The sequence below is a fragment of the Uloborus diversus genome, chromosome 5, assembly GCF_026930045.1.
Source record: "Uloborus diversus isolate 005 chromosome 5, Udiv.v.3.1, whole genome shotgun sequence".
NCBI lineage: Eukaryota > Metazoa > Arthropoda > Arachnida > Araneae > Uloboridae > Uloborus > Uloborus diversus.
In genome coordinates this window covers 60,091,941-60,117,648 of record NC_072735.1, presented here as the reverse complement: position 1 = coordinate 60,117,648, position 25,708 = coordinate 60,091,941, and the positions used below count along the sequence as shown (strand labels likewise).

General features: G+C 33.8%; 1 protein-coding gene across 1 annotated transcript in view; it reads right to left on the bottom strand.

Moving 5' to 3' along the window:
• LOC129221901 (uncharacterized) overlaps nt 1-25,107 on the bottom strand; it is a 37,470-nt gene extending 12,363 nt beyond the window's left edge. The window contains exons 1-5 of the mRNA XM_054856276.1: nt 24,903-25,107; nt 12,753-12,923; nt 12,532-12,624; nt 10,724-10,784; nt 5,068-5,179 (exon numbers count right to left, since the gene is read on the bottom strand). Of these exons, the coding sequence (XP_054712251.1) occupies nt 5,068-5,179; nt 10,724-10,784; nt 12,532-12,624; nt 12,753-12,923; nt 24,903-24,987 (522 nt within the window). The 5' untranslated portion in view covers nt 24,988-25,107. The remainder of the gene's footprint in view (nt 1-5,067; nt 5,180-10,723; nt 10,785-12,531; nt 12,625-12,752; nt 12,924-24,902) is intronic.
• Between the last annotated feature and the right edge of the window lie 601 nt (nt 25,108-25,708).

The window sequence follows — 25,708 nt, the reverse complement described above, 5'->3', positions numbered from 1 at the left end:
TTTTAGTTTTTAAGTCAGCCATTAGACAGTGACTGCAGTGCCTCCTATAGTTCGTTGGAGTTGCGAATAGTCATAAAATGGTTAACTCTGGGTGCTTTTTTATTTTAATTCAGTTATTTATTTATTTTAAAATTTAACTTAATGTAGAAAAGAAAAAAAGGATACAAATAAGAGTGCTGGAAAGAATCATGGCACCTCAGAAAGTAAAAACACAGATTTGGATGTATCTGGCAATAACTATGTAGTTTATACTGAATAAAATGTGCATAAAATCTAGCTAGTGTTGAAACTATTCTGATCACGATACTTAAGGCTGCTCTTCAGTGGGGAAGAAAAACGATCTCGCTTGAAAATGGGCCTTTTCTTGAAACGAAAGCAGTGTACATCAGTGAAGTGATTGACACTTCAACAACCAATAGAACGAACGATGACCGATGAAAGTGTGGATCATGTGACCTGTCACATTTTGCAGGGGGACAAACCGGACGCTCCCCCTGCTGTGCAAGTCAAGGGAGGTATAGCTGTCGGCGAAATGAAACTGCAGCTTTTTACAGACCCTTCCAAGGAAATTCTAGTTCTTTCCCTCTTGAGTCTTGACTACATAGGTAAAAGAAAAATAACTCAATGTAAAAGGCGCGGCATTTTACATTGCCGCGCATTTTGCAATCCTACTTGTGATATTAATTTATTTGTATTCGCACTAAAATTAATTTTGAAACGAAGATTTTTCCCCCATTAATACGGTTTCAGATCTCATCTAGGAAAAATTAACGAATGAATGAATATTTGCAATAAATAAATTCATAAATTTGTTTTATTTTTAGAAAAATGTTCGTTATTGATGATTTCAAAAAAGGAAGGAAAAAAAGATAGCCTGCATGACCACACTGAATTTTAACGAAATGAACTCTAAATTCTAACCAAAAAATTTTCTTTAAAAATGGATGATCCTCTTAATATATTTGAAAAATCAAGTGCCGAATAAAAGTGGGGACAAAAATACCAGTTATCGGTTGGCGAAATTGTTTCGCTTCCGCTGCCTGTTTGCCACTCTCCCCAACCCCATCCGAGTTGTCAGAAAACATTCTTCTTAAAAATGAAACTAGATCCTCTTTGCATAGTTAATACTTGATTGTACAATTAACATTAATGCCACTAATTAGTTACATTAACCTTTATTTGAACGGATAATATTTATATTTTAGTGGTAAATTAAATGCTACTTTGTTGGTTAGTTACCTGTTTTACAAATGGAGTGGCGACTACAAAAAATGTGGCTACTATAATTGCCTTTTCTCACCACTGGTGACCAGAAAATTCCCCCAATCTTTATCTTTGAATCCTTTTCTTTTTGAAAAAATATTTATTTATTTATCTAATTACTATATGCAGATGAGAAGGCTACGATAGCATTTCTCAAGGGGTTGTTATGGTGAAAGTTCTTTTAAATTGAGCAGAACAACGGCAAAGTCGCGGACGGCTACGGAGAAGGATTTCCTGAATTTGAAAAATTAAAGATTTTTCTGTGATCTTTGTTTGTATGCACGGGTGCTAACCCTGCTCCAAGCTCAAAGGCACAAATCACCCCTTCCCCCACTCCCAATGTTTGTAAACTATCTTACGCTGAAATTTTGGAATAAAGCTAAACCTAGCACTTTTAGAGTCTCAAATTCCCAGTTACTAAATTCGGCAAAATACATGAGGTATTACATACACAATATGACCAAAAGTATTGGGACACTTTCAAAAATTCACAATTTTACGGATTTTTTGAGAAATAAAAGACCAATTGCTCTCTGCTCTGTAATTTACACTCAAAATGTAAATACAGCGAGAGAAAGGATTTAGCTTCTTGTTTAAGAGAGGGAACCATTTCTATATTTAATTAATATGATCTTTATCGTAAGCATACTATTTACTCAGAAATACTCCCTACTTTTCCAAGCACTCTGTTTGGGGGCTATGCCTTTTAATTTTCTCGAAAATAAAATTTTCAAAATGCAGTTTTAAACGATCTTTGGTAATATTTGGAAAATGGGAGTTCGGAAGCTTTCCCCGGAATTTTTCGAAATAGTCTAAAAACGCAGTCTTAGTGTGATGTTGGGGGGGGGGGGGGGGGACAAAATTTTCAAAGTGTTATAAACATAATTGTAGGCCATCTTTAGTAACGTTCTGGGACATGCAGGTTTTTGAAATCAAAGCTCCAAAAATGCAATTTTAGATGACTTTTTTTATGGTCAAAGAAGGACTTTTTGCAAACTCCCTTCTCGAAATTTTTCGAAATTAAAGTCATAAAACGAAATTTAAGACGATCTTTAATGATGTTTTTTTAAGGGAGGAGGGGGGGGGTGCTTATGTGATCTGAAAACCATTAATGCCTGTAATCAATTTTTTCTACATTGTATTAAAATACTGATCTAGCTTCTGAGAATGAAAATTGAAAGCAGTGAAAACTTGTAACCCCCATTCTACATTGTTCACACCTTAAGGCTGAAAACGTCATAAAAAACTAATACATACAATGCTTAGTAATTCTAGCATGGTGTGTTTTTTACATTAACCGAATCATATTAAATTACTAATATATTTTTTATGATTTCCTACGTATTTAATGAGCATGTTGGTGTACGGAATGTTTTCCGCTACTGAATAAATGTTTTTGAAAAGTATTTTTATTCTCCAAAAATACAGCTTCCAAACTCTTAAAAAGATAAATAAAAATAAAAATAAAAACTTTTTCTATTGTGAAAAGTTTCTGAAGACATCAGAAAGCCTTCTGTATTTTTGTTTTCTTATCAATCTTAAATGTCGGTATTAGTAATCTGGAAATTTTGTATTTGGATAAAATTTTGTTTTTAATTTCATCCACATTGACGTTTTTTTTTTTCCTGAAATGTAATTTTACACCCCCCTCCCCTTTTAAAAGTAAAATCTACTTAAGTTAAACCTTGAATGAACATAAACAAATAGTAACCATGGCGACGAAAATGTATTTAAGCTATTTCCAAAACAGTTAATTAAAAATAAGTATTTTAACTTATTTTTATTTTTTTTTTTCATTGTTTCCGCCAATAAATAAAAACTTGAGGTAAAACGCAGGAATTATAACACAAAATGTAAGCTAGGAAATAGTCTTTAATAAAAATAAAATTAGCTACAATTCGCATTGCTGCACTGGAAAATAAAAATTATGCTATTTTGTTTCTCACGTAATGTTTTAAAAACTGTATAATATCGTACATGTCTTAAAATAAGGAGTAATATTGCGACCCCATAAGAAACGTTTCACGATTCTATTTGGGGTCAAATTATGCATCGTTTTCTTCCTTAGGAAGTTTTCTAAAGAGAAACACAGTAAAATCCTATTACAACATATACTAATGCAACAAAATACTTGTTTCAACCAAATAAATTTCTAGTCCCGATTCTGAAATTCGATGAATTTTACTGTATATTATGAATTACATGTTCAATGTGTATCTACCTTCTAAAGAAATTTGACGAGTCTGGCTCTTAAAGACATAAATAATTTCCAAAAACATTTGTGGAGCTGTGGAAAGCACTTTATGTGTGTACATTTGTAGTAACATAAAACACATGTTAAACGATGCAAAATACCTAGTATCTGGAATCTGGAATACGATTTAATCCATATATAAAAATATTTTTCTACTGGAAGGGGAAAATGTCAACTTTTCGCATTCGACAGCATTGTAACAATGTTCATTATATTGTTAATAAACAATTTGACTCAGAAATATCCCTTTCCAATCTATTTCTTTTCAAACCACAAATTTGAAAAAAAAAAAAAGCAGATGTTGCTAATTTAACAGCTAATAGCACGCATCTACATGAAATCACTTTCAAAAGCACTTGATTCTTCAAGAAAGCCTTAGGAAAAAAGAGGAGAACATCCAGCGAAGGTCATTGAGGGGAACTAATGAGAGGGTAATAAATCTTACACCCCATTAGCGCTCTCCCCTCAAAAAAGGGGCGTCTACTATGAGGGGCGGGGCGAAAGAGAGCTGGAAATATTTTGGGTGTTAGGGCGTTCTTAAAATTTCGATAGCACGAGTTCCAGATGTTTTACAGAGCGAAATGTCCAACAGTACCTCGTTTTCGAAGAAATTCATTTTTTCTCGAATTTTAAAAAACCGGAGAATGGACACATCAAAAAAGTAAAAACTAAAATACACAGACATGGTCTTGAAAAATACTCAGAAAAAAAAATTGGTCCGAAAACTTCACAGGAATTTGTAAAACAAGCTCCAACTTTCCTGGTAGGTTAACATTAGATCCGAATCTTTCAGACTTTCAGTGAAGAGCACCCTTAAGAAATTTTCTCAAAAGCAACACTGTTCAGTTCATAAGGCGAAGCGCTAAGCTTTAGCAAGAATATGAAGTCATATATAGAAATACGTTCAAAGTTTATCAAAGCCATTTTGAAGCAAAAATGCTCAAAAGGAATAAATGTGTTTTAAGAACTTTGGTGGAGGGAAGGGGAAGAAATAAATTTGAACTTTCATTGTTCATCTGATTGTTATCTCTTTTATCTAACATTTTTTAAATTTTTCATTTTTGTCTACAATATTGCAAGTAAAAAATTATCAAGGGTGGGGGGGGGGGGGAGCAAAGAGTAAAAAAAATAAATGAAATATCTTATGCACACACAAAAAAAAGTCATACAAACAATGATATATTACATCACTGAATATTATCATGTTGTAGAAAACTCATAACTTAAAAAACTAGTTATCCACTACAAATTTACATTTCATAAGCTTAACCTTTTCACTGTTGAATATTTTTACAACTGCTTCTCTTAGAAACAGATTTGTTTAATCGATATCCAAGAGATGACAGGTAATACCTGTAAGTTTCGACGCTCTAGGTCTAGATCATGGATGCAAAAAAAAAAAAAAAAAAAAAATCAATTGAGACAAAGCAAGAAATTTGATTTTCACATAGCAGTTGGCAGCACAGCAATCATAGATTAGCACAACAGCTACAGCAGTTGACAGCATTGACGATATTAATGTTAAAATAAAACCTTGAAGTACCACTTACTGGAGTTTTTACAATAGCTATTGGTTGAGTATCAGAGTAATCTTCAGATGATTTTTCTCCCTTGTAATCAAAAACTCGAGTTGGCTTCAAGCCTAGGAAAACCACTGAATTGCTACGAGAAAAAAATTGAATTATTTTTAAGAATAAAATACATGTATACATACATAAATATATACTATTTACAATTTTCAAACATCAATCTTTTAATTATGAGTAATACCTTTAAACTTAGATTTCAAATATTTTGCCAAATTCAATATTAATGGGGCCCAACCTAGTTGATCCACGTGACTTGTTGATATGTTCCAAGTTATGAATCAAAAAATAAATTCTGGAACCTTCCAAAACAACTGATCATCTTCATTCGGTATTAGGAATCTTTGCAGCAAATTTGAAGCCAGATAGTCAGAAATTCATTTCTAAGAAACAGTTGGAAATGTTGCATCAATAAAAAAAAAGGCATGTATTAATGATAACAACAATTCTCTCTTTGTTAATTTTCTTCCTTTTTTCACATCCCCATATAAATAATAGCCGATGATCGAGTAACCTGCGTGTTTCAACAATGAAACTAGCGGCACGGCATGATAATTCGATAATATGTTTTGGTATTGTTTAACATGCAGGCAAAGGCTTTATTGAGACAAGGCTGGACTCGATCCGGCAACTTAACTGTTTTATTGGTAAAACTGTGTCATTTGAGGGGAAGAAGAAACGAAGAAATGGTCAACTATGAACGCTACCTACTGGATTTTAGGGTTACAATTTCAACTAACAAAATACAGTCAATTTTCAATAACTCGAATCTCAAGGGATCAACGAAAAACTTCGACGTATCGGAAGTTTGACGTACCGCTAGTTTCGGTTTTCGACATTTTACTATTAAAAACAATTGAATATTGTAATTAATATGTACATATAACAGATAAAATTACAGAGCTTACAAGTTTTTAAGCAAAATATGCAGTTTCTCCATAAAGAGTTCTGAAGACGAAGTTGTGTCTAGTCTTGAACTTTTCCAGTCATATAGCACTGGTGTGGAAATTTTCTATATTATGTAATATAGCAAAAATTTGTTGCTTTCTCACGCAGCAAACATCTACCCCTATAGAAATGGCATGGTCTTGAATTCGATACTGCTGGAACCACTTGAATAGAGTTGATTCTACTTCAGGAAAGGTGCACATCTTCATTCGTTTCAAATTTGGATTCATGGATTCATGCCGCTTTTGAAGTTTCTCTTTTAATATTGTTGACAGCGTATTTGGAGCCATATTGCAATGCATTATCTTCCTTTTTGACTGTTGGATTCCTTTTAAAGTTATAAATATGATTCACTTTACTTTCTAAATCCAAGGTTTTTAGCTTTCGCTTAGACATCTGAAGAAAACTTTCTCTCTCTCTGGGGAATTTATCAGCAAATAATTGAACTAAAGAATGAAAAGGAACGCATCTTAACGTAGGTCAACCTTTGACTGAAGGTACAATAAGTTGACTTGGCAACTTGACAGCTTAAAAGCAGATTTGTAGTCCAGCAACATGTCTAAGTGTAAACAGTACAGTACAACAAAAGAAAACAAGCTATACTCATTTCCGCACGTGTAATGAACTCCTTTATCGTATATTGGATCAACAGGTGTTCTCCTTACTTTAGAGGTCTATTGTGCAGGAATTGCAAGTGAAGGTGAATGAATTTTTCTCTCACAGTCACTTGAATTATATATATATATATATATATTGAGCCTAATTAGCATGGAACTAAGGACAAAGGGATAGAGACTTGATACAAATTTGGAGTTATAGTAATATTCGAGTTATCGCGAATTGACTGTATCACCAAACAGGCAATGGCTTTGTTCAAATGCAGGAGCAATTTTCACCTGTCATACCTTGGCGGGTGACTTTCTAGTTTTACAATGTTAGCTAAAAAGTTTTGAATCATTTTAATTTTATATGTGTTCTGGCCTGTGAGATTGCGGCCTTCAGGTTTAAAAAAAAATTGGGCACCACTGAGCGTTACAATTGTTGTATCAACAATCTAAATTTTTAAGGAACAACATTAAATGTTTTAAAGATATTGTGTATTAATTAGTCATGGCTATAAAATTGTATTCTAGAGCATTTATTGGCATTAGAAGCTGATACCAATGAATTTCATTGTTCAGGACATTTGTAGGAATTTTCCAAGGAAAAAAATCTAAAATGTCTTTTTTTAGAGGGAGTTTTCCTTCAATAAGGCCATAGACGGATTTAGGACTGTATTCCTAGGGGGGCAGGATTTTTCTTTTTTGTGCAACATTACTTGTAATCAAGGCTGTATTTAGGAACATGGTCCAAAGCTATTTCAGGTTTTGAGTCTCTTTTGTAGTCCAGACAACTTTTCTGTCAGTGGCGAAAAAGGCCATTTTATAACCCCCTTTCTCTATGCCCCCCCCCTTCCCCTGTGTTTTTGTAAGGTCATGCCTTACTCTTTTTGTGTTAGCGTTTGCTTGCTGTTCTTTTGAATTGAATTTGAGAAGGAAAATGGCATCCCTAAGTGGGGTATAGAATATCTCCAATTTTAGGGGATCCAGGGGTTTCTCCTCTAGAGGAATTTTTGTAAAATAGATGTAAAATTCTGCATTTTGAAGCCTTATAAGGGGTTATTGAAACTACAAAAAACTCGGGAAAAAAAAGGCAAAATAACTTTTTGCAAATTACAATAATGCACAGTAAAAATTGTTTTGGGGTCAACAAATCAATGACAGCAGTCCTCAAAGAGAAAAAACGAGAGAGAAGAAAAGATTATGCATTGTTAATTGCTTAACATCGGCTGTCGGTCAATTAGTTTTTGATCACGCGTCCAATCCACACACAAATACAACATTGAATTAAATACAAAATCATCAACAGTAAAAGATGTTTTAAAAGAAATTATGTACAGATTTCGAAAATAGGTAACAAGAGTAACATGCTGCCCATTTGGACAATTCATAATTTATACATTTGATAAGAAATAAAATTGAAGTACACTTTGCTTAGGAATTTTAAAGACTGGTCTAATTCTTTTTCAAGGACCCCAGAACAATTAAGATTATTTAAGGCACTTCATTTGCCCTTTCCAGGCTCTGAAATTTAGTACTACATTGTACAGTTTAAAAGTATTGTTCTAACTTTGTAAGAGCAACTATTTTAAATTTAAAAGAAAAAAAGATTTCCCAATACACCAACTTTTTTCAATTACAAGTAGTGCAGAAAACGAAAAGGAATATAAGTTTTTTCGGGCTAAATAGATTAACAATATGCAGAAGAAGTAAGATAAAAACAAGCACTACAAAAGAATTTCCAAAATACAGCATTCACAGTTTAATAAACAACAAGCAAGATATGAAACATGTGAGCCACAAAAAAATTATCTCAAGTAATAAGTTACAGAAACATGAGAACCATGATTTTTGCAGCAGGATATTGCAAAGAGCTGAATTTGACACATTTCGGCATTTCTCGCCTTACCCCCCTCCCGTTTGATATAAATTTAGAAACTTATGATTTGTATCCACACTTGCCCTAATTTTCATGGTTTTTAAGCAATTTAAAATAAAGTTAATTTTTTCAAGAACATTTCTTTTTTTGCCGAACAAATCATGAAATTTTGGCAGTTGAGGGCCTTTAAAAAAGTGAATGCCTAAGCTATAGCTTGTTTAGTTTACAGGTAAATCCTTTTTTTTTTTTTTTTTTTGAAATCTGTGTTTTTTTTTTTAGCTTCTAATATGTTGAAATAATTGTCGATTGTTTCAAGCATTGCAGCTGAACGCATAGCTTGATCAGAAGTTTTCATTTCAAAACAGTCGTTTTTAACACATTTCAGCATCCCAGTGAGAGCTTTACTACTTGTAATACAGAGTATGATGCCCCCCCCCCCCTCCTTCCCCATCATAAAAGAAGATTTGCTATTCTCTTCATTTTCACTTCTGAACTGTTCAAAATAGAAAAAAAAAAGTCATGATTTTTTCTTTTAATATTTTGAGAGGTGTGTTGTTACAATGTATAAAGTTCGTCCAAGACTGGGGGGAGGGGCATTGCCCTTCCTCGTCCTCCCTTAAATCCGCCCATGAATAAGGCTACTTCCCTGATTATATCTACTTTGCAATTTAAACAACATTTGAAAGCTAAGACAATTAGGTAAGCATTGCATGGCGACGTTTGAAAAATAATAAAGTGTGAATGATGTCCAAGAATTTCATTCATTCATAGAACATTTCAAGGTATTTGTTTGAAAACATCCAAAAATATGAAACTGAATGACTGCACGGGATGACACCCAGAAGAACTAGATCTACTCTAGAGCATAGTCAGATAAATATAAAAATATCTGCTTATACAACTCAAAACTATCTGAAAATATGAAAATCAATATACAGTGAATGCGATATTTTTTTTAGTAAGAATGTCCTTTGCTTTCAGTCATGTATCCATAAAAGTAAAATTTTTCATTAATTTATCTATCTTATCATTGTTAAATATTGCTTGAAAATTATAATCAAAACTATCAGGTGATACACATATCTACAACAAATGTGTGAGCATATATTACTATCTAGCATTGCTCTTAGAGTTTTGATGAATGCAGTACCAAATTCAAAAATTTGAAGGGCTATGAAAGGAAATTTCTAAAAGTCGGGAATGTTACAGGAGTTAGGAAGGACCATAATCAGCTTTGAACAGGCACACACAGTGGCAACAGCAGCTGTAATGTATCCAAATGAGGCAATGGGAAGCTAAAGGATGTTAGGGGCAAAAATAAAAAATTAGAGATTATCAGTACAAATGGTAGGTGAACCTCTCCTGTCTTGGGTTTGGAGATAGTATACAGGGATATGAGGCAGTATAGACCTGGTAGGTGCTGTAATGCAGCATGATTAAGACGAACTTTTTAATGAAAGCCTACCTAGGACTTGATCTTTAAAGGCATTTACTCAAAACTTGAAAATGTCCACTTACATTCCTTTGTTTCTCACTGCTTTAATTTTCTTCATGTTATGACTCACACTCTATAATATTTGTTTGTAATATATCTGTGTTTTCTTTGAAAATGTATAAATTTTAGTAACTGTCATGTTGTATAGAACATTTTTATGCAGCAAAAACAAATATGTGATACATTATACTGATTGATTACAAAAATACATTAAAAATGCATATTAGCAAAACATTTTTTAAAAAATGATTGAAACTGGGATTAAAAATGTGCTGCGTTATAAAATACCACAAAGTTTAAGATTTTTAGAAGCAAAATAATGCATTTAATTTAACAGTTCATTTGTAAATGAATTCCATCCTTTGTTCATTTGCAGCAAAATATTCAATTACAGAATTGAAAAACATGTTTTCTCTCTTACAGAGCATTTAAGTTCATATTCAATCGAAATCTGTCCCAAGATTAGAAAGCCGCTTTTGTCCTGTCATGAAAGTCATGATGAGAAAAAAACTTATATTTCATACTTCTTGTCAATTATGAGCATTTAAATAAGAAATGAAAACTTTTTTGGGGTGCCTAAGCTCTGCTTGGTTTGCTTGAGTGGATTGTATGTCACTGGCTTTGATTTTGTTCAATAATTTGTGTGAAATTATTCATGTTTTCTTTCAATACAAATAGGTGAATAATTATAACTTTTACCTTTGAACTACAGGGAATTTATGTTTTCCTTTCACACTTGAGGCATTTTTAGGCTCCAACCCTGTTTGGAATATAAGAAAGCAGTTAGATTAATTACAAAATTTTAAATAAGCAATTCAACATGAAAAAATCTAAACAAATAACAAGTAGTGTCAATATTTTATAAATTTCTCTAACTTCTTAATTTTGAATGTATTAATACAACTCAATATAAAACCATTCTACTCTGATTTAAAAGTTTTTGAAAATTATTAATTTTCAAATGGATGTGTGAGGATTTAAATGTAGCATGAATAAGAATCTATCAAAAGAGGAAGCTCAAATAATGGAGGATAAAACCAAAAAGGTTAGGCATGAATAGAGTACAACATTCTAAGCATTTGCAAAAGTTCCTTCTCATGAATTTGATGAAAATTTACTGAATTTTGCGAAAAAAAACTCAGCTAAATTAAGTTCAAAGGAAAAAAAAATATTTACAATAAAGAAATAGGGAAAATGACTAGTTATGGGCACCAAACCAATAACCAGCAGGTTTGTCTTGTATTGTCAATATCAAGTTTGTAATTGATATTCCAGGAACACCATGAGTGGATTCTCAAAATAGTCTTTTTCAAGAACCCCCCCCCCCCCACACACACATTTTTTGTTTTTATCTGGTGTCTGAAAAACATGCATTTAATAAAATAAGAATTGAGTAATTGAAAACAACAATCATTGCAATTTGTGGTTTTTTATGTTGTTATTTCTTGCTTTATCCAACAATTATTGGTTTATAATTTTCTTTCCCGTTCCATATTTTTCCATGCTTTTTAGAAAAGAATGAAATATTTTGAAATGTTATGTGTTGTTGCCTGCAAGGATGATTTTAATATGAGGGGTGGCCCTCAGGCAGAAAAAAAGTTGCGTACCACTGGTCTAATGCAAAAAGTTCAAAACAGCCATTAAAGTCAACTTCCAGTTAAGGAATTAGTGTTAAAAATATTTCTTTTGCTTCTGTGTTAGATAGGAGAAAAGAACTAGTGATATTATCCAAACTTCTACATGGCTTGCAAATTTAAATTTACGAAACAAAATGCTTTCTGTTATGATTGATAGGTATTTGGATAACCAATGTTCTACTATATACTAGACTTTTCTGTTGCTAGGGGAAGATGATGTAGATCACACTAAGAATTTTTACATTAGATCAAGTTAAGAAAATTCAGTACAATCAAGGGTGGATAGTGGATATAGCTCCTGGTTTTAGAGAGGGTCATCATTGGAAGGAATTTCCAAGTTTTGACATTGTACTCAAGTGCAATTTACAGGTATGAATGAGGAGTCTAAAGCATATTTTTTGAAATATAAGTTCCCAAAATCAGCTTTGGTTATATTTAGAAGCTTGTGGCATGGAGGGGTCATGTTTCCCACCTCCCCTTCTGGATCTGCACTTGGGTACAGTAAAGTTACTAAGTTACTTAGAATTTTGTTCATGAACTATATTCCTACCATAGTTTAGCCAGTTTAGCAATTGAAAGATATGCAGCTTTTAGGGCAACAATGTAAACTAGAATTGCATAGAATGGTTCAAACTGAAGAATTAGTTTAAAAAACACTTTTCAAAGGAAAAGCAACACTGTAAAAAGAATATTTTTAAAAAATTGACAGCAAATATCTTTAAAAAAAAAAAAGCTTAGTCAAATGTTTGAATTTCAGATTGACCCAATACAGCAAGGTTTGCAAAAACCTTCACTTAAAGCCCTTGTCTAATTTAACAAAAACAATCATGCATTTATAACATTAATGTGAAGAAATTTTTAAAGCCTTACAATATTCTTTCTTTTTACTCCATATTGTCATTCTACAGCAGCATTTCCACAATGTAACAATGCATAAGCAGGTTGCAATTATAAGTGAAGCCCCTGTGAATCAATAAAACAGAATTTTATGTTAGTCAAATATAAAATATACAAAAAAACAACAACATTAGTACTAAAGATGTATACTTAGAATAAAAATCAAATTGTGATCATGAAACCACAAAACTTGCCTATTACTGCTCCAATGAATAATGGCAGATCCTCATTCACAACTCCAAACAATAATTTAGGTGGGAAGGCATTAGGTGCAGCTGTTCCATTTGCATGTGTTTTGTCTTTAAGCGCCAAAAGGGTTACACTTTGCTGAAGAAATACCTGCTGTGTATTCTTTGACTTAAAGTCTTGGAACAGAAAATTAATGCAATTAAAATATTGAAAGAGATATAAAACAACATAACTCTCAAACTATACTACCATTATAAATATTCAATAATTGTAATGAAATAATTAGAGAAAATATGAACTCATAGTAAAATATCATACATGTAAATTAGGTTATTGTAACTAAAGACATTATACTGTTTTTCTTCTTAGTGGGTGTTGTACTTAGGGAGAATGTGGCGGTAACTAAAATATTTGGGTTTTATTTTAAAAATAATGCAAATTTAAAGGTAATTGGTTTAAAACCGCTTTTCGTTTGGTGTGTTCCCCAAACTACATCACTGTTCTTCTAGCTGAAAGAGGATATTCAAAAAAAATTTAAACCTAAAAAATAACAATAACATCAAGTCAGCCTCATTACTTTCTTAGAGATAATTCCAGAAGAGAATTAGCATCCTTTCATAAAGTCACAAAAAAAAAACAAAATATCAGGATGCTAATTCACAATGAATATAACACTAGAATTACGGAGATCTTTTTATACCTAAAAATGCGATGGGGGTCCATTTTGACCCCCGAGAAGAAATCTGCATAATTCGCTACATAATGTTAAATATTTGTAAAAATTAGTTTAAAATAAACATATTTATAATAAATGCAGTTTATTTTAAGAGTACGGAGATTTTCAGGTTACATAATAAAATAGTTTTAAAAAGTTTAAAATGCTCTTTAAAAAACCAGCACTGTTTCAGTTGCACACAGTTGGGAGAGTAAAGCGTAAGGTGGCTAGGTGTTGTTTACCAGGGGCTCGGGTAAAAGACGTTAATATGGTTGCTGAAAAGAAGGGAGTATTGAATAAGGAGGACATGGTTACTTTGTGGGTGGGAACAAATGATGTAGGCCACAGTAAAAATGAGGAGTTTTCTAGGGAATGGGAATCCCTGTTGGATAAAGCAACCAGCTTTTCGACGAATGTCCAAGTGGTTGGTTTGCTTCCCAGGTATGGAGTGCATAGGAGCTGGCTAAATCAACGTGCGAGGTGTATGAACTTGCTACTGAAGTCAATTTGCGAAAAGCGCAGTATCAGGTTCATTGATGTATGGAGTCATTGTAAACGGGATTGGATTGCTAGGGATGGCCTGCATCTGAGCTCTACAGGGGTCAAAATGGTTAGTGGATTAATTTTAAGGGCTTCGGAGTCAAAAAACTAAGTTGGAATGGGGGGCATGGTTCAAGCATCAGGTATCGAGAGAATGAAATTTTTTTGGGTATTGCTAGAAATGGAAATAAAGTGATGAACAAGAGTAGTAATGTTAACAATTGTAATTTAGGAAATTTCAGGGTGTTAAATAAAAGCAACTTAGGCATGCTTAAAGTTTTCTATACCAATGCTCGCAGTATTAGGAACAAGATGGATGAATTGAAAAGCATAGTTATGGATGAGAAGTTGGATGTTATTGGAATTACAGAGACATGGGCTACCGAATCTGATGCAGAGTTATTACATATTGCTGGGTATAATTTGTTCAGACAGGATAGAGTAGGTAAAAGAGGTGGTGGGGTTTTATTTTATGTTAGAGACAATTTTATTTGCAATGAATTGGTCATAAATGATAAGCCTACTAATATTGATATGGTTTGGCTGGAGTTGATGAGCAGTAAGGGCAAAAAGCTACGGTTTGGAAACATTTATAGGCCACCTAATTCAAACCAGGGACAAGATGAACAGATGTACCGTATTATTAGTGACATGTCCAGTAAGGGATCCGTTATCATAATGGGGGATTTCAATTTTCCGGGTATCGATTGGAATAATTTTTATTCTGGTAATGGCAAAGAAGAGGAATTTTTAAAAGTAATTGGTGACTGTTTCTTAGATCAAGTTGTAACTCAGGGAACTCGAGAGGAGGCAATTTTGGATCTAGTTTTTTGTGACATAGGTAGTTTTGTTCAGGGGTTGAGTGTAGGGGAGCATATTGGAGATAGTGATCATAACAGCATTAGGTTCCGGGTTAAATTTGAAGTGTGCAAAGATGATAATTTTAGGTTTGTGCCCAATTTCAGAAACACCGATTTTGTTGCACTTAGGCAGAGCTTGAAAGAGGTTTTTTCGTCAGGGTTGGAAAATAGCGACGTAGATCAGCAATGGACGGAATTTAAGGATAAACTTGCTAAAACCGTTGGGGACTATGTTCCATTTAGGAGAAAAGGTGTTAGTACCAAAATTTGGCCCATGTGGTTCTCCAGGGAGACTAAAGAAGCTCTTAATTATAAGCAAGCCACTTTTCGTAAGTTTAAAGAAACTGGTCAGAGTGCAGAGAGACTCCAGTATAGTAAGGCAAGGCGAAATTTTAAGTATTTGGTACGGATTCAGAAAAGGGAATTGGAGCAAAGGCTGGCAGATGACATTGATGGGAATCCTAAGAGGTTTTTTGCTTACGCTAATTCTGGGAAAGCTCGAAACAGTCAAATTGGGCCTTTGGTTGATGAGTATGGAAATTTAATCCAAAACGATAGGGATATTGCAAATGTTCTAAATAACTTTTTTTCCAGTGTGTTTAACGATAACTGTATCTCAACAGTTGACACTAACAAGACACAAGCTATTATACAGCTTGAGGATTTTGTATTTTCCAGGGAGGAGGTTTTATTTCATTTGAAAAAGATTAAAGCAACTAAAGCTCCGGGACCAGATAATATTTATCCAAAAATTTTAGTTGAATGTGCAGAGGAATTAGTGGATGTTATTTTGAATATTTTCAATGCTTCTTATAACTCGGGGACGGTGCCAGAGGACTGGAAGCTGGCTAACATAACGCCACTCTTCAAGAAGGGGTCTAAAGGTATTGCTGGGAATTATAGACCTGTAAGTTTGACTTCGGTGATTTGTAAGATTTTCGAAACTTTGATCAAAATTAAGATCATGATGTTCTTAGAGACTAATAGTCTGTTGACTAGTTTGCAGTATGGTTTCAGGAAAGGTAAATCCTGTACTACTAATCTATTGCATTTCTACGACAAGGTTACCTCAGCTTTAGATAACAAAAAATGTGTGGATGTTGTTTATATTGATTTTCAAAAAGCTTTTGACAAGGTACCGCATGTTGCTCTTCTCAGCAAGTTAGCTGACATTGGAATAGGAGGAAAAACTTTACTTTGGGTAAGAAATTGGCTTACTGGTAGGAAGCAAAGAGTAGTTGTGAGAGGAAATCACTCTAATTGGAGTGATGTTTTAAGTGGGGTTCCTCAGGGATCAGTTTTAGGGCCTCTTTTGTTTATTATATTTATGAATGACATCAATGAAAATATTTCTGGAAGCATGAATTGTTTTGCTGACGATGTAAAAGTTATGGGGATTGTCGAAAATGATGAACAAGTAAAACAGCTGCAAGAGGATTTAGATCATATTACTAAGTGGGCAGATAAATGGGGTATGGCAGTTAATGTAGGGAAATGTCAAGTGCTACACTTAGGTCATGGAAATAAGCGTATGAGATATCGTTTACAGGGTTCAGTCATAAATCAGGCAGAAAATGTTATGGATCTGGGTGTCTTTATAAATCAGGACTTCAAGTTTAGTCAACAGTGCAGTATTGCTAGTAACAAAGCCAACAAAATGCTTGGGTTCATCAATAGATCTATTTCAAACAAATCTAAGAAAGTTCTTCTGCCTTTATATAGGAGTTTAGTAAGACCTCATTTGGAGTATGCTGTGCAATTCTGGTCGCCTTATCTGAAGAAAGATATTTTTGTATTGGAAAGGGTTCAAAGAAAGGTAACTAAATTAGTAAGGGGACTCTCAGATTTAGATTATGATACCAGACTTAATAGGCTTAACATGTATAGCCTAGAGCAAAGGAGAGTCAGAGGGGACATGATTCAGTTATTTAAATTTATCAAAATGAAAGATGTAAATGGATTAAATTTTTGCGGGGAAAGCAGGACAAGGGGTCATTGTTTTAAGCTATTTAAATCTCAGGCTAACTTGGAAATCAGGAAAAACTACTACTTTAGCAGGGTCGTGGGCACTTGGAATAGCTTACCGGAAGAGGCGGTAATGAGCAAGGGAGTGGATAGCTTTAAGAGGGCCATTGATCTTCATTGGGGACTAATTAATTGACCAGGACCAGCCTAGCTGGGCCCAGAGCCTGTTGCTGGTCGTCACATTTGTATTTGTATTGTATTTGTATTTGTATTTCAGAAGCTAGCAGCTTATGTTTCCTTTTACCTACAAAAACATTATAAATGCATCAGGTTCTTAAAAAGATATGTTTTAAGAGACATTTTTGAGTTTCTACTCTGTTTTGGCATCAGTAAATGTATTTGCAGTTCTTTTTTTCTCAAAGGGGTCAAAATGACACCTGTCTGCACTTTTAGTTGTAACCCTTTAGTTTGGGTTTAAAGGAACTATAATTTTCCTGAAAACATTTTATTATTACACAACACAGCATGATGATTTAGGAAAAGTCAATGAAGGATTAAGCTTTTTATGAAAATACAGAGGAGTAGTTAGCAAAAAAAAGTTTGATTGGGGTCAAAACGACCCCTCCGTAATTCTAGTGTTAATAAATGTTGTACAAATGAACTGCGGTTCTTCAGATCTTTGAGCACACTAAAACTTTCTTATGCTCAAATTCAATGTAATCCAAAATAAAACAGAAGAATTTTAAATAATGAATAAATACCTTTGTGCTTGAAAATTAAATGAATGAGTTACCAACGTTTTGATGCACAAAAATTGTAAATTACTGCAGACACATGTTTGGTGTTACAAGGAATACTTTTTTCAATGAAAAGAATGAGTCTTTGGATGAGAAGTCATCAGAGGAAAATAACACAGTAGAACAGAAGACAGTAGAAATAGCAAAAAATGGAAATTAACAAAACAAACAAGACAAAATCACACTTCTTTCCACTGAAAAAGGTGCTCTTTGTAAAACCTGCTGTAATTTGCAATTTTTGTGCATTAAAACGTTGGTAATTCATTCAGAAGAATATATTGGTTAGTTCGGCAATTTTCCCAAAATGAGGCAATGCTAGAAACTTCTGCACTTATCCATCTTCCTTCAAGTTTTTCGTATAAAAGTTTTACAAGGGGGAGGGGAAGGGTCACAATTATGATGAATTTATTATAAATAAACCTAACTTTTTATCTCATTTTTTAAACTTAATTTCTCGACTTATACGTAAGTATATACGGTACTTTTTTATTATTTATCATTTTATATTTAATTCAGTGTTGTGTTTCTGTGTTTGTTGGTGAGTTATGGGTAGGGATGATCAAACATCAATAACCAACTATGCTGAAAGCGATGTGTTTTCTTTTCTCCTCCCTAGCTTTTTTACTTCTCTGTCAATTAATGTCATTGATTTGTCGAACCACAAGCAATTTTCATTTTGATTGATCTTAATTTGCTAAAAAATGTATAGCTTTTAAAGTTTTGGTTGGCTTTTCTTATCCTATTATTTTTGAAACCCCAATAACCCCTAATAAGTTCTTAAAATGAAGAATTGTACAGTGGAAGCCGGTTAATTGAATTAGTGGTTAATTAAATACAAATACAAAAGTGACGACCAGCAACAGGCTCTGGGCCCAGCTAGATTGGTTCCTAGTTAATTTACAATCCCCAGTGAAGATCAATGGCCCTCTTAAAACTATCTACTCCCTTGCTCATTACCACTTTTTCCGGTAAACTGTTCCAAGGTTCCACTACCATGCTAAAATAATAGTTTTTCCTAACATCCATGTTAGCCTGAGATTTAAATAGCTCAAAACAATGACCCCTTGTCCTGTTTTCAGTGCTAAACTTCAGCCCTGTAACATCTTTCATTTTAATAAATTTAAACAACTGAATCATGTCCCCACGGTCTCTTCTTTGCTCAAGACTGTACATTTGAAGCCTTCTAAGCCTGGAATCATAGTCTGAGAAAGTCCATTTATAAGCCTTGTAGCTCGCCTTTGAACCCTTTCCAATACATTAATGTCTTTCTTAAGATAAGGAGACCAAAACTGAACAGCATACTCCAAATGAGGTCTTACCAAACTTCTATATAAGGGCTGAAGAACTTCTTTAGATTTGTTTGAAATAGATCTGTTGATAAACCCAAGCATCTTATTGGCCTTGTTACTAGCAATGCTGCACTGTTGGCTAAACTTTAAATCCTGACTTATTAAGACCCCCAGATCAGTAACTTTGTCTGCCTGACTAATGACTGAACCTTGCAAATAATAACTTGTACACTTATTTCCATGCCCTAAATATAGCACTTGACATTTACCAACATTAACAGCCATACCCCATTTATCAGCCCACTCCGTAACATGATCTAGATTTTCTTGCAGCTGTTTTGCTTGTTCTTCATTTTCTACAGTCCCAATAACTTTGACATCATCAGCAAAACCATTCATGTTCCCAGAAATATTTTTGTGAATATCGTTCATAAAAACAATGAACAAAACAGGCCCTAAAACTGATCCTTGAGGAACCCCGCTTAAAACCTCACTCCAATTAGAATAATTTCCCCTTAAAACTACCCTTTGTTTCCTTCCGGTCAGCCAGTTTTTTAGCCAAATGAAAGTTTTCCCTCCTATTCCTATATCAGCTAATTTGCTAAGTAGAACAACATGCGGTACCTTATCGAAAGCTTTTTGAAAATCAATGTAAACAACATCTACAGGCTTCTTTTTATCCAAAGCCATGGTAACTTTGTCATAGAAATGTTATAAATTAGTTACACAAGATTTACCTTTCCTGAAACTGTACTGAAAACTAGTCAATAGATTATTAGTTCTCTAGAAAATTTACTATCTTAATTTTTATCAATGTTTCAAAAATTTTGCAAACCACCGAAGTTAGACTCACAGGTCTATAATTTCCCACACTCCCTTTAGACCCTTTCTGGAAGAGCGGTATAATGTTAGCCAGCTTCCAGTCCTCTGGCACTGTCCCCGAGTTATAAGAAGCATTGAAAATATTTACGATTACATCTGCTAATTCCTTTGCACATTCAACTAAAATTTTTGGATAAATGTTATCAGGTCCCGGAGCCTTAGTCTCTTTAATTTTTTTCAAATGAAGTAAAACGTCATCCCTGGAAAATACAAAGCCCTCAAGCTGTACTATAGCTTGTGTCTTGTTGGTGTCAACTGTTGAGATACAGTTATCGTTAAAAACACTCGAAAAAAAGTTATTAAGAACATTAGCAATATCAATATCGTCCTGAATTAAAATTCCGTGCTCATCAACCAGTGGCCCAATATGACTATTTCGAACTTTCCCCGAATTAGCGTATGCAAAAAACTTCTTGGGATTCCTGTTTATGTTATCTGCCAGTCTTTGCTTCAACTCTCTTTTCTAAATCCGTACCAAATACTTAAATTTACGCCTTGCCTTACAACATTGGAGCCTATCTGCACTGTGACCAGTTTCTCTAAACCTATGAAAAGCAGTTTGCTTGTAATTTAGAGCGTCCTTAGTTTCTCTGGAGAACCACATTGGCCAAATTTTAGTGTTGACATCCTTTCTCCTAAAAGAAACATGATTGACAACCGTTTTTGCTAGCTTTTCCTTAAACTCTGCCCACTGAAGATTCACATCCCTATTGTTCAATCCAGAAGAAAAAACTGCTTTCAAACTCTGTCTAAGTGCCACAAAATCAGTATTTCTGAAATTGGGCACAAACCTAAAACTCTCTACTTTGTGCATATCAAATTTAATCCCAAACCTAATACTGTTGTGGTCACGGTCTCCAATGTGTTCCCCTACACATAACCCCTGAACAGAACCTTCTATATCACAGAAAACTAGATCCAAAATCACGTCCTGTCGAGTGCCCTGAGTTACAATTTGATCTAAAAAACAGTCACCAATTACTTTCAAAAATTCCTCTTCTCTGCTATTACTATGGTAAAAATTATCCCAATCAATTCCTGGAAAATTAAAATCTCCCATTATAATGATTGACCCCTTGCTTGAAATGTCACTAATAATACTAAACATCTGTTCATCTTGAACCTGGCTTAAGTTGGGTGGCCTATAAATGTTCCCTAAACGTAGTTTATTGCCCTTATTGCTCATCAACTCCAGCCAAATCATATCAATCTCATTAGGTTTATCATTAATTACCAATTCATTGCAAGTTAAGGTGTCTCTGACATAAAATAAAACCCCACCACCTCTTTTACCTACTCTATCTTGTCTACACAAATTATACCCAGCAATAGATAATAAATCATCATCACTGTCGGTAGCCCATGCCTCGGTAACTCCAATAATATCCAACCTCTCGTCTATTGTTATGCTTTTCAACTCTTCCATCTTGTTTCTAATACTACGAGCATTGTATAAAAAACCTTAAGTAAGCCCATCTTACCTTTACAAATACAAATACAAAAGTGTCGACCAGCAACAGGCTCTGGGCCCAGCTAGACTGGTCCTAGTCAATTTACAATCCCCAGTGAAGATCAACGGCCCTCTTAAAACTATCTACTCCCTTGCTCATAACCACCTCTTCCGGTAAACTGTTCCAAGGTTCCACTACCCTGCTAAAATAATAATTTTTCCTAACATCCATGTTAGCCTGAGATTTAAATAGCTTAAAACAATGACCCCTTGTCCTGTTTTCAGTGCTAAACTTCAGCCCTGTAACATCTTTCATTTTAATAAATTTAAACAACTGAATCATGTCCCCTCGGTCTCTTCTTTGCTCAAGACTGTACATTTTCAGCCTTCTAAGCCTGGAATCATAGTCTAAGTGAGAAAGTCCATTTATTAGCCTTGTAGCTCTCCTTTGAACCCTTTCCAATACATTAATGTCTTTCTTAAGATAAGGGGACCAAAACTGAACAGCATACTCCGAATGAGGTCTTACCAAACTTCTATATAAGGGCTGAAGAACTTCTTTAGATTTGTTTGAAATAGATCTGTTGATAAACCCAAGCATCTTATTGGCCTTGTTACTAGCAATGCTGCACTGTTGGCTAAACTTTAAATCCTGACTTATTAAGACCCCCAGATCAGTAACTTTGTCTGCCTGACTAATGACTGAACCTTGCAAATAATAACTTGTACACTTATTTCCATGCCCTAAATGTAGCACTTGACATTTACCAACATTAACAGCCATACCCCATTTATCAGCCCACTCCGTAATATGATCTAGATCCTGTTGCAGCTGCTGCGCGATTATTTGAATCCCAACTGTTAAAATCTTTTCTCTTACTAGCCACCCTATTTCCGTTTCTACTAAAATCCCAATAGTTAGTACCCATTCGAATTCTGCTCCTTAAAGCATGCCCCCCATTCCAACTTAGTGTTTTGATTCTGAATCCTCCAAAACTGTTTAGAACAAACGTGATTCATATAAGCAGCCACTGTACACCTATTTTCCAAACATTTTCCCAACATTCTATATTTCACTTGAAGGGGGTCATTGCATCACTCTCTTAATGCCCAACCCTCCAGGAAGTCAATCAAAAAAGAAAAAAGAGAGAGAAAAAGAGATGGCATTACAAAATGAGAGAAAACATAGGTTTCTCTTTCTGTATCGGAGAAAAATATTAATTTAACATATTTTTAAAGTGGCCTGTTTTGCCTCCAACGAAGTGCTCAGACTTCAAAAGAATACTTAGAGGTCCCCATACTTGAAACAGCTTAGGGCCTTCATTAAGTCTAAATCCCACCCTGGGCATGATAAATACTCTTTACACTCCTGCTTGCCCATTCTGCTCTGTAACATCAAAGGAAAACTTTCCAATCAGCAATATTTCAAAAATGAAGTTAGCTACAAAATTAAGTTCAGGAACCCAATATAGAAAATTGAAATTATGAAGTTTAAAGCATCAAAAATAATCACTTTCAGCCGAAGTACTTCAACGCAATTTGTAATAAATATCATATAAAATGAGTGACACCATCATAGTTTTAATAATAAAGTTAAAATAGAGAAAACTTAAAACACACATTTCGAAGTCAAATCTTTGATCAATAATATGATGTAAAAAATATAAAAACAATTATCACAATAATATTTTTACAAAATCCTAACAGAATAACATTGAAGTTCAAAACACAAACCTAAAGAAATAGATAACATCAAATACAGTGGCTCCCAAAAGTCTTCGTACACCTACGACTTTCAACGAAATAGGCCCCCAAATCAGTGGTTAGAATTAATATTTCGGGATAGGTATTTATTTATAAGATCTATGATCAATTTTTAACAAAACTGCATGAAAAGTTTTTAAAAAATATTAAAACTTAATTTTTTAAAAATCAAAAACCGAAAGGAGCCGGAAATTTTATCTCACAAAAGTCTTCGTACACTTTATAAAATGTCTATATATTATTGAATAATCTAACTTTTGATTAAGTTATTAATTAGTAGAATATCATAAAGTATTCATAACACCTTTTAAACGTCTGGGAATAGATTTCATTCTTTTTCTTTCTTTTTTTAGCGTAATTTCTGAGTAAGTGTTCTACCACACTTCGAGTGTTACTATTTCTAGCTCTATTTTCGTTTTAAAGCCCTATTTTCGTAATCTAGCCTCCAGATATCTCCAAATACGTTACATTAAGTTATAATCTGGAGATTGAGGGGGTATTTTCTAAACTTTAGGACAATTTTCGAGGCACTAGACGCAAACGTTGAAAACCGTGTGCTTCTTATCGTTATCTTGATAAAAAAACAAAGTTGTTTCCAATAACCAAATTTTTGGCTAAGAGTTCAAAATTGGTTTTTAAAATATTTAAAGGAACAGCATGATTCATTATTTCATCAAAAAATTACAAACTACCAAGTCCTGATGCTGATATGCACCCTCACACTAAAACACCTTCACCGTCCTGATTAACTGATCCAACTGAGTTCTTAAGATTAAGTTCCTAATTTTTTCTTCTACTTACAGTTATACAACAATTTAACCAAAAATGTTGAATTAATTTTTATTTGCAAGTAAGACATGATTCTAAACTGTTTTTAGCTTATTTATCATTGATTTTGGGACAAAAAGCTGAAGCTTTCTGTTTTTCGCACGACCAGGAAAATTTCTGCGGGAAGAGGTCCCATTTAATTCAGCTAATCAAAGAACTTGGCGAACAATTTTAGGAGAAAATTAAATGTAAAATGTTTCATTTAACTCTGCAGAAACTTTTAGAGTACTCAAATGTGTATTTTTCATAATTTTTTTAACTTTAAATCTACGATTACGTTTTGTCAACTTTGCCGGTTGACCTTTTCATACCTTATTTTCGGTCCGATTCCTTTCTGTAAAGCATTTTATCAAGCACTTTACTATATAAACAAATAAATTAACTAATTTAGAGACATTTCAAACAAATTTACCACTACTGTGGGGAAAAAAATTCAAATTTTCCATGGCATTTGCGGTTTTTTACGAATACTACACATTTTACAGTAATAAGCAATAAATTAAGGAATAAATAAACAAAAAATTAAAGCCAAATGACTTATAAGGGTCTACACAATGCAAAAATATTAATAAAACGGCTTATGATAATTTTAATCATGAAAATTTTAATCATCAAATTTTCCATGGCATTTGCGGTTTTTTACGAATACTAGACATTTTACAGTAATAAGCAATAAATTAAAGAATAAATAAACAAAAAATTAAAGCCAAATGACTTATAAGGGTCTACACAATGCAAAAATATTAATAAAACGGCTTATGATAATTTTAATCATGAATTTATTCGAAATTTTTTTTGTGCACAATGACTTTTGTGGCGTGTTATTTCTCTGTCTCTTCGTTTTCTGATCCATTTCAAAAAGAAGATCCGTCAATATTTTGAAAAAAATCAATGGGTTATATTTAGAATGACATAGGAATGATGTGAAAAAATATTGGACTTTATATTCGAATTCAGTTTTGAGTTATTTTGGTTTTACTAAAAAATGTCAAAGTGTACGAACACTTTTGAGAGCCACTGTATGATCACTACCAATGTTTACAAAGTTAAACTAGATCAAGTTACCTTTAAGAAAACTAGAAGTAGTGGTTTCAGGTTCATCGTTTAAAAGCTGCAGAGATTTGTGATGTATATCTTTCAATTTTCCCATATTAACAGATTATGGAGCATTCTTTGAATTGTTATGTTGTTGTTGCTCCCGAAACTACTACTTCCCAGCCATCTATTTTCTTTCTCGCGAGTCGCAGTAGCAAGAATTTCACTTTCACCCAGTGCTTTCACGCTTTCACCTATTTCTATTTCTATTCAAGAGTCACAACTGACTTCAACTGTATTTTATGTCGAGGTCTGCATACTAGTGCCTTGCCTCCATTATTTTATATACCGATAGATGGCAGCACCATCACCGGATCGAACAGTTAATGAGAATTTAGAACTAGTCCAAGAGCTAATAGCTGCCTGGTACTAGCACCCCCAGAGGTATCGTTTCACTTGGAGGACATTGAGACCACGAGCATATTTAACGTCGCCCAGTCCCCTTTAATGACGACGGTGGGTCTTCGACCAGCGGGGATCGAACCCGAGTCCCTCCGGCCCCGAGTCCAATGCCCTACCGATCAGGCTACCACGGCCCCCACGCTTTCACCTGTCAAGATTTTTCCCACGCCCACAACCTACACTGTTTCCAAACGTGAAATACTAAAACAGTACATAACAACAAAGTGAGGCTTGTCAAAGTGTTTTGATTAAAATGGTGCTGGCTACAGAGAGTTTTAAATTTATGAAATTCAAGATGTCAGTTATTCTGTCTAGCGCTTTTGCTGAGAGACTTACAAAGAAAGGTTTGAAGGCAAAAAAAAACGAAGGTGTAC